Source organism: Mustelus asterias, unplaced genomic scaffold (assembly GCF_964213995.1).
Source record: "Mustelus asterias unplaced genomic scaffold, sMusAst1.hap1.1 HAP1_SCAFFOLD_184, whole genome shotgun sequence".
In the NCBI taxonomy this organism is placed as follows: domain Eukaryota; kingdom Metazoa; phylum Chordata; class Chondrichthyes; order Carcharhiniformes; family Triakidae; genus Mustelus; species Mustelus asterias.
The window spans coordinates 388,699-398,940 of record NW_027590182.1 but is presented as its reverse complement, the minus strand read 5'-3'; the positions used below and the strand labels follow the sequence as shown (position 1 = coordinate 398,940).

General features: G+C 45.0%; 3 protein-coding genes and 1 long non-coding RNA gene across 6 annotated transcripts in view; 2 read left to right on the top strand and 2 right to left on the bottom strand.

The window, feature by feature from the left end:
- LOC144485303 (uncharacterized) overlaps nucleotides 1–10,242 on the bottom strand; it is a 461,444-nt gene that overhangs the window by 244,905 nt on the left and 206,297 nt on the right. The gene's annotated exons all lie outside the window — the stretch shown is intronic.
- LOC144485284 (uncharacterized) overlaps nucleotides 1–10,242 on the bottom strand; it is a 283,279-nt gene that overhangs the window by 93,908 nt on the left and 179,129 nt on the right. The window lies entirely within an intron of this gene.
- Nucleotides 1–10,242, top strand: part of LOC144485290 (uncharacterized) — a 308,115-nt gene that overhangs the window by 270,393 nt on the left and 27,480 nt on the right. The window lies entirely within an intron of this gene.
- Nucleotides 212–6,142, top strand: LOC144485278 (uncharacterized). Of its 3 annotated transcripts, none has more exons than XM_078203485.1 (2): nucleotides 212–389; nucleotides 2,358–6,142. In XM_078203485.1, the coding sequence occupies exon 2, from the start codon at nucleotides 2,692–2,694 to the stop codon at nucleotides 3,391–3,393; it is 702 nt and encodes a 233-aa protein (XP_078059611.1). In that variant the 5' UTR covers nucleotides 212–389; nucleotides 2,358–2,691; the 3' UTR covers nucleotides 3,394–6,142. The 3 variants fall into 3 exon arrangements, with proteins under 3 accessions (XP_078059611.1, XP_078059612.1, XP_078059613.1); XM_078203486.1 differs by lacking the exon at nucleotides 212–389 and adding an exon at nucleotides 1,115–1,171; XM_078203487.1 differs by lacking the exon at nucleotides 212–389 and adding an exon at nucleotides 1,267–1,285.

Sequence of the window (10,242 nt, the reverse complement as noted above, 5' to 3'; positions counted from 1 at the left end):
ACCCGCCTCTCATTCACTCCGATTGGTTGGAGGACCAGCCGCTCCGGCTCAGTCCTCCAGCCCCGCCTCTCATTCACTCCGATTGGTTGGAGGACCAGCCGCTCCCACTCGGTCCTCCAGCCCCGCCCCCTCTTCCTATTGGTCCGGAGCTGCCGTCAATCAATCCCCGGGCATTGTGATGTGGAGCATGCGCAGTGTCATTGCTGTCCTTGGCGCTTGCTTGTCCCGGAGAAGCGGAGTCAGCGTTAGGCGGTGGCTGGGAGGATTTGGAAACACTTTGTGGATCCGCAGGCGGGAAGGAGCTCGAGCCGGCGGGTTTTAAATGGAAATTTTAAATGGCGCGGATCCAGAGCCCGAAAGAAAACCGGAAACATAAATGGATCCGGGCGGTGAGGCTTCATAAACACCCGGTGTCGGCCAGATGCCGGATCTCGGGCCAGGGTGACACAGTGGTTAACACTGCTGCTTCACAGCGCCAGGGACCCGGGTTCAATTCCCAGCCTGGGTCAGTGTCTGTGTGGAGTCTGCACATTCTCCCCGTGTCTGCGTGGGTTTCCTCCGGGTGCTCCGGTTTCCTCCCACAGTCTGAAAGACATGCTGGTTAGGGTGCATCGGCCATGCTAAATTCTCCCTCAGTGTAACCCGAACAGGTGCCGGAGTGTGGCGACTAGGGGATTTTCACAGTAACTTCATTGCAGTGTTAATGTAAGCCTACTGGTGACACTAATAATTAAACTTCAATCCCTCAATTTGTGAGGCAAAATCCTCAGACGTTAACATCTTTATTAAGGGCAAAACCAAATGGATAATCCTCAGCAAACAAAACATCAGAGATAGAGTTTGTTGTAAAGTCAGTGGGTTGTTGTAAAACAGGAGGTCAGAATTATAGCCAACAACAACTTCTATTTGTAAGATCATAAATCATCCCAGTGCACTTCACACAAGTGGCACAGTGGTTAGCACTGCTGCCTCACAGCGCCAGGATTCAATTCCCGGCTTGGGTCACTGTGTGGAGTTTGCACATTCTCCCCCGTGTGTGCGTGGGTTTCCTTCGGGTACTATGGTTTCCTCCCACAGTCGGAAAGTTGTGCTGGTTAGGTGCATTGACCCAAACAGGTGCTGGAGTGTGACGACTAGGGAAATTTCACAGTAACTTCATTGCAGGGTTAATGTAAGTCTTACTTGTGACTGATAAATAAACTTTAAGGAACATTATAAAACAAAGTGAGATTCCCAGATACATCAGGAGATATTAGGACAGATAACCAAAAACTTGGACAAAGAGGTGAGTTTAAAAGAGGCTTAAAGGAGGAAAGTGAGGTAGAGACAGAGAGGTGTAGGGTGGGAATTCAGATCCTGGGGCTGAAGAACTGAAGACACGACCACCAGTAGTGGAGTAGGGAATGTACAAGAGCAGCACTGATATCTCGGATGTTTGTGGGAAGATTACAGAGATCAGGAGGGCTGAAGCCATGTAACGATTTGAAAACAAAGATGAGAATTTTACAATCAAGGTGTTGCATGACTGGGAGCCAAGGCAAGTCACGGAGGACAGGGGTGATCAGGGACTTGCTGTTAATTAGGAAAGGAGTAGCAGACTTTTGGATGACTTCACATTTCCACGGGTAAAACGTCAAGTGCAATGGAATAGTTGAGTTTGGAGGTAACAATGGCCTGAATGAAGGTTTGAGTAGCAGATGCACTGAGGCAGAGTTGAGGGCATGTGATGTTACCGAGGTGGAAATAGGCAGTCCCAGAAACTTGGGATCAAATGGGACACCGAGGTTATGAACAAACTGGCTTAATTTCAGATATTTGCCAGGAAGAGGGATTGAGTGGATTGCAAAGGAACAAGACTTGGAAGGGGGACCAAAAGCAGTGGCTTCAGTATTCTTGATATTTAATTGAGGTTAATTAGTCAGCAGGAAGAGAACCAGAAAGCAGAATGGGCCCTGACACTGATACCAGGTTTAACTTAGTTAGAGAGGGAGGTTTGGAGAAACCCCCTTCACAATTTCTCATCAAATCTCTAAACAGTCAGTTCTGGACACAAAGTTAACATCTGCTATTCTGACTGATCGGGTCAGGGTGATTCAGATTAATGTTTTCTCATGTGTTATGAATGAAGTGAATCATCAAAAATACTATCTCTAGTTGTACACATTTTTTAAAAGGATACTGAAATGATCATCTGTCAATTTATTTGGATTTCAGTTCAGGGAGGAGGGAGAGTGTGTGGGATGGGGATCTGCAACTTTGGGGGTTCGAGAGGAAAAAATTCCAGAGAAACTAGAATTGTCTGTTCAGAATTTCTATCCTGGACTGTCAGTGATGATTTTTATTGATGGTTTTTACAGGTGTTAGAAGTTGAGGATTGCAGACGGGAATCTCAAACCAGACATCACATCAAGATCTGACAGAATCACTCGATTCATTAGGACCTGGATATCATCAGACTTGGAAAGTGGAAGGAGAAATGTTTGTTTGTTCTGTCAGTGGGAAAAGATTTCAAACATCAGTGTGACTGGAAAAGCACTGAGACACACACACACCCGAGTGAGAGTGTTCCAGTGAACTGAGTGTGGAAAGAGCTTTAACCAGTTACACAGCCTGAAAATACATCACCATTCACAGTGAGGAGAAACTGTACACGTGTTGTGTGTGTGGACGAGGCTTCAACTGATCATCAACATGGAGAGACATGATGACACCGACACCACAGAGAAACCGTGGATATGTGGGGACTGTGGGAAAGCATTCACTTGCCCATCCAAACTGGAAACTCATCGACGCACCCACACTGGGGAGAGACCCTTCACCTGCTCCATATGTGGGAAGGATTTCACTCAGTCATCCAACCTAGCATTACATCAGCGTGTTCACACTGGAGAGAGGCCGTTCAGCTGCTCTGTGTGTGGTAAAAGGTTCATTCAGTCATACAATCTAGCGTTACACCAGCGGGTTCACACTGCGGAGAGGCCGTTCACCTGCTCCGTGTGTGGGAAGGGATTCATTAATTCCTCTAACCTAGTGGCACACCAGCGAGTTCACTCCGGGGAGAAACCATTCAGCTGCACTGACTGTGGAATGAGCTTTAGGCTTTCATCCACCCTGCTGAAACACCAGCGAGTTCACACTGGGGAGAGGCCATTCAGCTGCACTGACTGTGGAAAGAGTTTCAGACACTCAGGCAGTCTCACTGTCCACCAGCGAGCTCACACTGGGGAGAGGCCATTCACCTGCTCCGAGTGTGGGAAGGGATTCACTGATTCATGCCAACTGCTGAGACATGAACGAGTTCACACCGGGGAGAGGCCGTTCACCTGCTCCGAGTGTGGGAAGGGATTCATTGATTCATCTCAGCTGCTGAAACACCAGCGAGTTCACAAGTGAGGGCAGGGATTGGATTCTGCTGTTATTGCTGCTGTTAATGACAACCGGGCCCTTTCATTCTGACAGCTGGAGTTTGTTTCTGCTGATGTTAATACAGCTGGTAACTGGCTGGAGTTTAATATTCTGGATCTAGAGGTGATTGTGCTCCTGGGGCTGCAGTTACCGCGGTCCATCTGAAATTAGTTTACAACAACATTCAGGACTTTTACTTCAATCTCAAATTGTTTAAGTTAAGTTTATTTATTAGTGTCACAAGTAGGCGTACATTAACACTGCAATGAAGTTACTGTGAAAATCCCCCAGTCGCCACACTAGTCGCCTGTCCGGGTTACACTGAGGGAGAATTCAACATGGCCAATGCACCTAACCAGCACATCTTTCGGACTGTGAGGAAACCAGAGCACCTGGAGGAAACCCATGCAGACACGGGGAGAATGTGCAGAGTCCGCACAGATAGTGACCTAAATCAGGAATCGAACCCGGGTCCTGGCGCTGTGAGGCAGCAGTGCGAACCACTCTGCCGTCCTATTGATCTTTGGCCCGAATTCTACAATTCAGTGTCTGAGAGGTTCCACTGATGAACACCTCCAATTAGAAAGTGCTGATTAATCCTTGCTGAGAATTCTTACTGACCTACACACAGTGACACCTCCAGTATCCCCCAGAAAGAAGGGGAATGGGAATTGGTGGAGAATCGAGAGTCTCCAAATGTCACCCATCCCGTCTGGTACAGAAATCCCCTCAGCTCAGGAATGGAGAAAAGTCAAATCCAAGTAACAGATTGTGAGAAATCACCATATAATAGCCTTATAAAATCTTTGGATACTGATGGAATATTATAGAAAGAGCCTTCCCTCTGTCTTCTGAAGAAAGCTTGCTGGCTGAGAAACACAGGACAAGCCTTTCTCCCTGCCAAGGACCTGTCTCTCGCACAGGCCCTGAAGCAAGACATTTTTAACCTTCATACCATTGGCTCTTATAGTAACTAACTACATGTAAAGGTTAAAACAGGCCCTCAAGAGCAAGGAGATTTCAAATTGACTGGCTTCTCCCCAACACCCACAATCAGGCTCATTGAAGTGAACCTTCCATAGGCACCAGTTATGGACATCAACCTTCACTTGGCTTCATCCATCCGCTTGTCCTCTGGGATCTGTAAATCTCTCTCACCTGTCACAGGTCAGGTGCTTTTCATAGAACATAGAACATAGAACATTACAGCGCAGAACAGGCCCTTCGGCCCACGATGTTGCACCGACCAGTTAAAAAAAAAAAAACTGTGACCCTCCAACCTAAACCAATTTCTTTTCGTCCATGAACCTATCTACGGATCTCTTAAACGCCCCCAAACTAGGCGCATTTACTACTGATGCTGGCAGGGCATTCCAATCCCTCACCACCCTCTGGGTAAAGAACCTACCCCTGACATCGGTTCTATAACTACCCCCCCTCAATTTAAAGCCATGCCCCCTCGTGCTGGATTTCTCCATCAGAGGAAAAAGGCTATCACTATCCACCCTATCTAAACCTCTAATCATCTTATATGTTTCAATAAGATCCCCTCTTAGCCGCCGCCTTTCCAGCGAAAACAATCCCAAATCCCTCAGCCTCTCCTCATAGGATCTCCCCTCCATACCAGGCAACATCCTGGTAAACCTCCTCTGCACCCTCTCCAAAGCCTCCACATCCTTCCTGTAATGTGGGGACCAGAACTGCACACAGTACTCCAAGTGCGGCCGCACCAGAGTTGTGTACAGTTGCAACATAACGCTACGACTCCTAAATTCAATCCCCCTACCAATAAACGCCAAGACACCATATGCCTTCTTAACAACCTTATCTACTTGATTCCCAACTTTCAGGGATCTATGCACACATACACCTAGATCCCTCTGCTCCTCCACACTATTCAAAGTCCTCCCGTTAGCCCTATACTCAACACATCTGTTATTCCTACCAAAGTGAATTACCTCACACTTCTCCGCATTAAACTCCATCCGCCACCTCTCGGCCCAACTTTGCAACCTGTCTAAGTCTTCCTGCAAACTACGACACCCTTCCTCACTGTCTACCACACCACCGACTTTGGTGTCATCAGCAAATTTGCTAATCCACCCAACTATACCCTCATCCAGATCATTAATAAATATTACAAACAGCAGTGGCCCCAAAACAGATCCCTGAGGTACACCACTTGTAACCGCACTCCATGATGAATATTTACTATCAACCACCACCCTCTGTTTCCTATCCGCTAGCCAATTCCTGATCCAATTTCCTAGATCACCCCCAATCCCATACATCTGCATTTTCTGCAGAAGCCTACCATGGTGAACCTTATCAAACGCCTTACTAAAATCCATATATACCACGTCCACTGCCTTGCCCCCATCCACCTCCTTGGTCACTTTCTCAAAAAACTCAATAAGGTTAGTAAGGCACGACCTACCTGCCACAAAACCATGCTGACTATCACCTATCAATTCATTACTCTCCAAATAACTATAAATCCTATCCCTTATAATTTTTTCCAACATCTTGCCGACAACAGAAGTGAGACTCACCGGTCTATAATTCCCGGGGAAGTCTCTGTTCCCCTTCTTAAACAATGGGACAACATTCGCTAACCTCCAATCTTCTGGTACTATACCAGAGGCCAACTATTTAACTCACACATCTTGTTTTAACTGTTGCTTCTCAATAAACTGTTTTAAAATCGCTTCTGAGCTCAATTCCCTTTTTGGGTGCAGACCAGTAAGAGTTTAGAAAGTAGATTTTTAAATGTTTCTGTAGGTATGTGGATAGGAAGAAGCGAGTGAAAGTAAACATTCTCTATGAGAGGCAGATAAAAGTCAAAATATAATGGGGAACAAGGAAATGGCAGAGAAATGCAACAAATACTTTGTATCTATCTGTCTTCATGGTCGAAGACAAAAGAAAAATTCTAATAATGGGGAACCAAGGGGTTAGTACAAGGGGGCGGGAACTTTAATACAAGGAAGAGCCATTTTTAAGCATTAGTCATCAATACAATATCGTTCGAGTTGTAATGCTGTTCATCAAATGTCAATAATAATGAAAAACTAGACAGACATGTTCCAACCTTATTTTATGGAACTTTACAGAAAAGTTGTTAATTAAATGATCCTTTCTGACAAGTGCAATGTGAATAAAAGTTTTAATCAATGAAACTAGCCATTTAATTCCCATCAAAATGGGTTTGATCGATCAATGGTGGGAGCTGCACAAGTCCAAAGCTGTGGTGGCTTTGGAGACCGGTTACACAGTCCCTTGTCCAATAAGAATGAGGGTCTTATAGAAATAGAGACTGGAGAAATTAATGGGACTAAATGGTGACAAATTCCCCGGACCAGGCAACCTGCATCTTGGGAATTTAAAAGAGGGAGCTTCAGAAATAGTGGATGCATTAGTTTGATCTTCCAGAATTCCTTAAACCCTAGAACAGTTCCCAAGGATCGGAAGTCAGCAAACATTAACCTCACTTGTCCAGAAAGTAGAAGAGAAAATGGGGAATATAGACCAGTTAACATCGGTTGTAGGTGAAATATTAGAAATCTTATTGTTAGGGACTTGGTAACAGGGTATTTATAAAATCAAAAACAGAAAATGCTGGAAAATCTCTGCAGGTCTGATAGCATCTGTGGAGAGAGAATAGAGCCAACGTTTCAAGTCTGGATGACCCTTCATCAGCTCTGACAGACAGTCATCCAGACTCGACATGTTGGCTCGATTCTCTCCCCACTGATGCTCTCAGATCTGCTGAGATTTTCCAGCATTTTCTATTTTTGTTTCAGATCCCAGCATCCGCAGCATTTTGCTTTTACCGATAAAATCAGACCAGGATCAAATTAATGGTGGTGAGAAAAATGAGAGGTGATCTGATCAGAGTATATGATTCTTCATGGGCCTGAGAGGTTCGATGGTGTGAAAATGTTTCCCCTGACTGCGGAACCTGGAACACTGGGTCACAGTCTCAGAATAAGGGGTGAATCATTGGGATTGAATTGAGGAGAAAATTCTTCACTCAGTTGTGAATTCCTAGAATTCTCTACCCCAGGGAGCAGTGGATGCTCGGCATTGGGTGTAATTAAGACAAAGATTGATAAATATTTGGGTACAAAGAGAAGTTAAGTGATATGGGGACAGTGCGGAGAGGTGGGGTTGAGGCAGATTATCAACCTTGATCTCAGTGAATAGCTGAACAAACTCAAAGGGCTGAATGGCCTCTTCCTGCTCCTATTTCTTATTACATTAAACCTCAGTCTGGTTCCCCTCAAACTGCTGAGTGAGTGAATTAAATCTTTCTTCACAAATCACCAGGACACCAATCTACAAGTCAGAATATAAACATTGTTTATTGGTTACAAATTGCAGTTAAATCTGGGCAAATTGTCTCTTTCTAGACATGTCTAAATGCAATCAGAGTTATCCAGCAGTTCAACACTAATGGGGAGAGATATTTCACAAAACAAGTAACAAAGATCCCAGGATACTCAGTGAGTCACTGTAAATTAGCATGAATGGATGCTGAGTATTCATTACAGCAAGGAGCAGAGTCTGAGCTTATAAATTATCGAGTTTACTTTCAGAGTAATTCCTTCAATATCTGCAAGTTAACAGCTATGAACAACTCATCTATCAAACAGCTCAAGCCTGCCTGTGATTCCCAACATTCAGAGCTTACACTGTCTGATCCTGGAGTGACAGAACAGACTTTCTCCTGTCAATGTAGAGCTGCAGCATTGGACTGTGGTCTGTTTATTGTTCATCTTTATTTCAGCAGAGATTCTAAATGATATAAATTTAAAACAAAGTATTGCAGGTGTGATGGTTTATTGACAGGGGATCTCATAGAAACTTATAAAATTCTAACAGGGTTAAACAGGGTAGATTCAGAAAGAATGTTCCCAATGGTGGGTGAGTCCAGAATTAGGGGTCATAGTTTGAGGATAAGGGGTAAACCTTTTAGGACTGAGTTGAGAAATTTCTTCACCCAGAGGGTGGTGCATCTATAGAATTCACTACCACAGAAAATAATTGAGGCTAAAATGTTTTGTGATTTGAAGAAGGAATTATAGGGTTAGGGTTAGGGGAAACATTTTCACACCATCTAACCTCTCAGGCCCATGAAGAATCATATACTCTGATCAGATCACCTCTCATTTTTCTCACCACCATTAATTTGATCCTAGTCTGATTTTATAGCTCTTGGGCCGAAAGGAATATGGGGGGGAACCGGGATATTGAATGTGATGATCAGCCATGATCATAATAAATGGTGGAGCAGGCTCGAAGGGCTGAATGGCCTACTCCTGCTTCCAGTTTCTATGTATGTTTCAATGTAACAAGGCCTCTAACTCAAATATAACTGTCAGTTGTCAATGGCTGGGGAGCTAATCGCTCCAGACCTTAACTCACCAAGACTTGATGGGTTTCACAGTACTTGCTCTATAATTAAACAATAAAAAGTGTAACTGCACCATCCAAGGGTATGTGATGTTAACAGCTTGTCAAATAAGGATGTAGCTACAGACAAAGAGTCAGTCACAAGATTCTCATATCTTACACTGATCACATTTAAACTGAATATCACAGCAGGTTAAATGATTAATATAATTCAATTATTTGATCATTACACATTGTTCCACAGGAGCAGGCTGAGGGTAAGGGAGCTGTTTGTGCATTTTATTTATTTATTTATTTTTCAGTTAAATTAGTGAAAAAAATCAGAGGTTTTTTTTCAAAACAGGAAGTAGGCCCAGCAGCAGCCTGGGAAGGTTTTGGAGGGTTTAAAAGTAGGCCGCACCTTTGAGCGGGCAGCGTCGTTAGCGGGCAGCAGAGTGAGCAGGGGGCAGAGTGAGAGCTGAAGGGCTTTGGCTCAAAACGGGCTTTGGCGAGAACAGGCAGAGGCGAGAGTAGGTTTTTTTTTTCTTTTCAGAAAGTTTATTCCTGTATTTCCCCAGAGTAAGAAAAAAATATGCCAGGCAAGATGTTGGAAAGCTCCTCTTGCAGGATGTGGGAGATCAGGGAGACCTCCGGTATCCCTGACGACAGCACCTGCAAAAGATGCATTCAGCTGCAGCTGCTAGCAAAGCGTGTTAGGGAACTGGAGAAGGAGCTTGATGACCTCCATCTAATTCGGGAGAATGAGAAGTTTATAGACAGTAGCTTTAGGGAGATAGTTACACCTAAGCAGCAGAGCACAGGAAATTGGGTTACTGTAAGGAGAGGAAATGGCAGTGTGAAAGGACAGGCAGAGCAGGGTTCCCCTGTGGCCATACCCCTCCACAACAGGTATACTGAATTGGATACTGTTGTGGGAGATGCTTTACCTGGGACAAGCTGCAACAGCCGGAACTCTGATACTGCATCTGGTTCTACAGCGCAAAAGGGTGGGATGAAGAAGAGGAGAGCAGTAGTGATAGGGGACTCGATGGTCAGAGGTACAGACCGGAGGTTCTGTGGTCAGGACAGAGACTCCCGCATGGTTTGTTGCCTCCCAGGTGCCAAGGTCAGCGATGTCTCTGATCGCGTGCACAGCGTTGTAAAGTGGGAAGGTGATCAGCCAGATGTCGTGGTACACGTCGGTACCAATGACGTGGGAAGGAAGAGTGAGGAGGTCCTAAAGAGTGAGTACAAAGAGTTTGGAAGGAAGTTAAAAAGCAGGACCCCGAGGGTAGTAATCTCAGGATTGCTACCTGAGCCACAAGCCAGTGAGGGCAGGAGTAGGATGCTTGGGCGGATAAACACATGGCTGAGGAACTGGTGCAGGGGGCAGGGTTTCCAATTCTTGGATCATTGGGACCTCTTTTGGGGCAGGTGGGACCT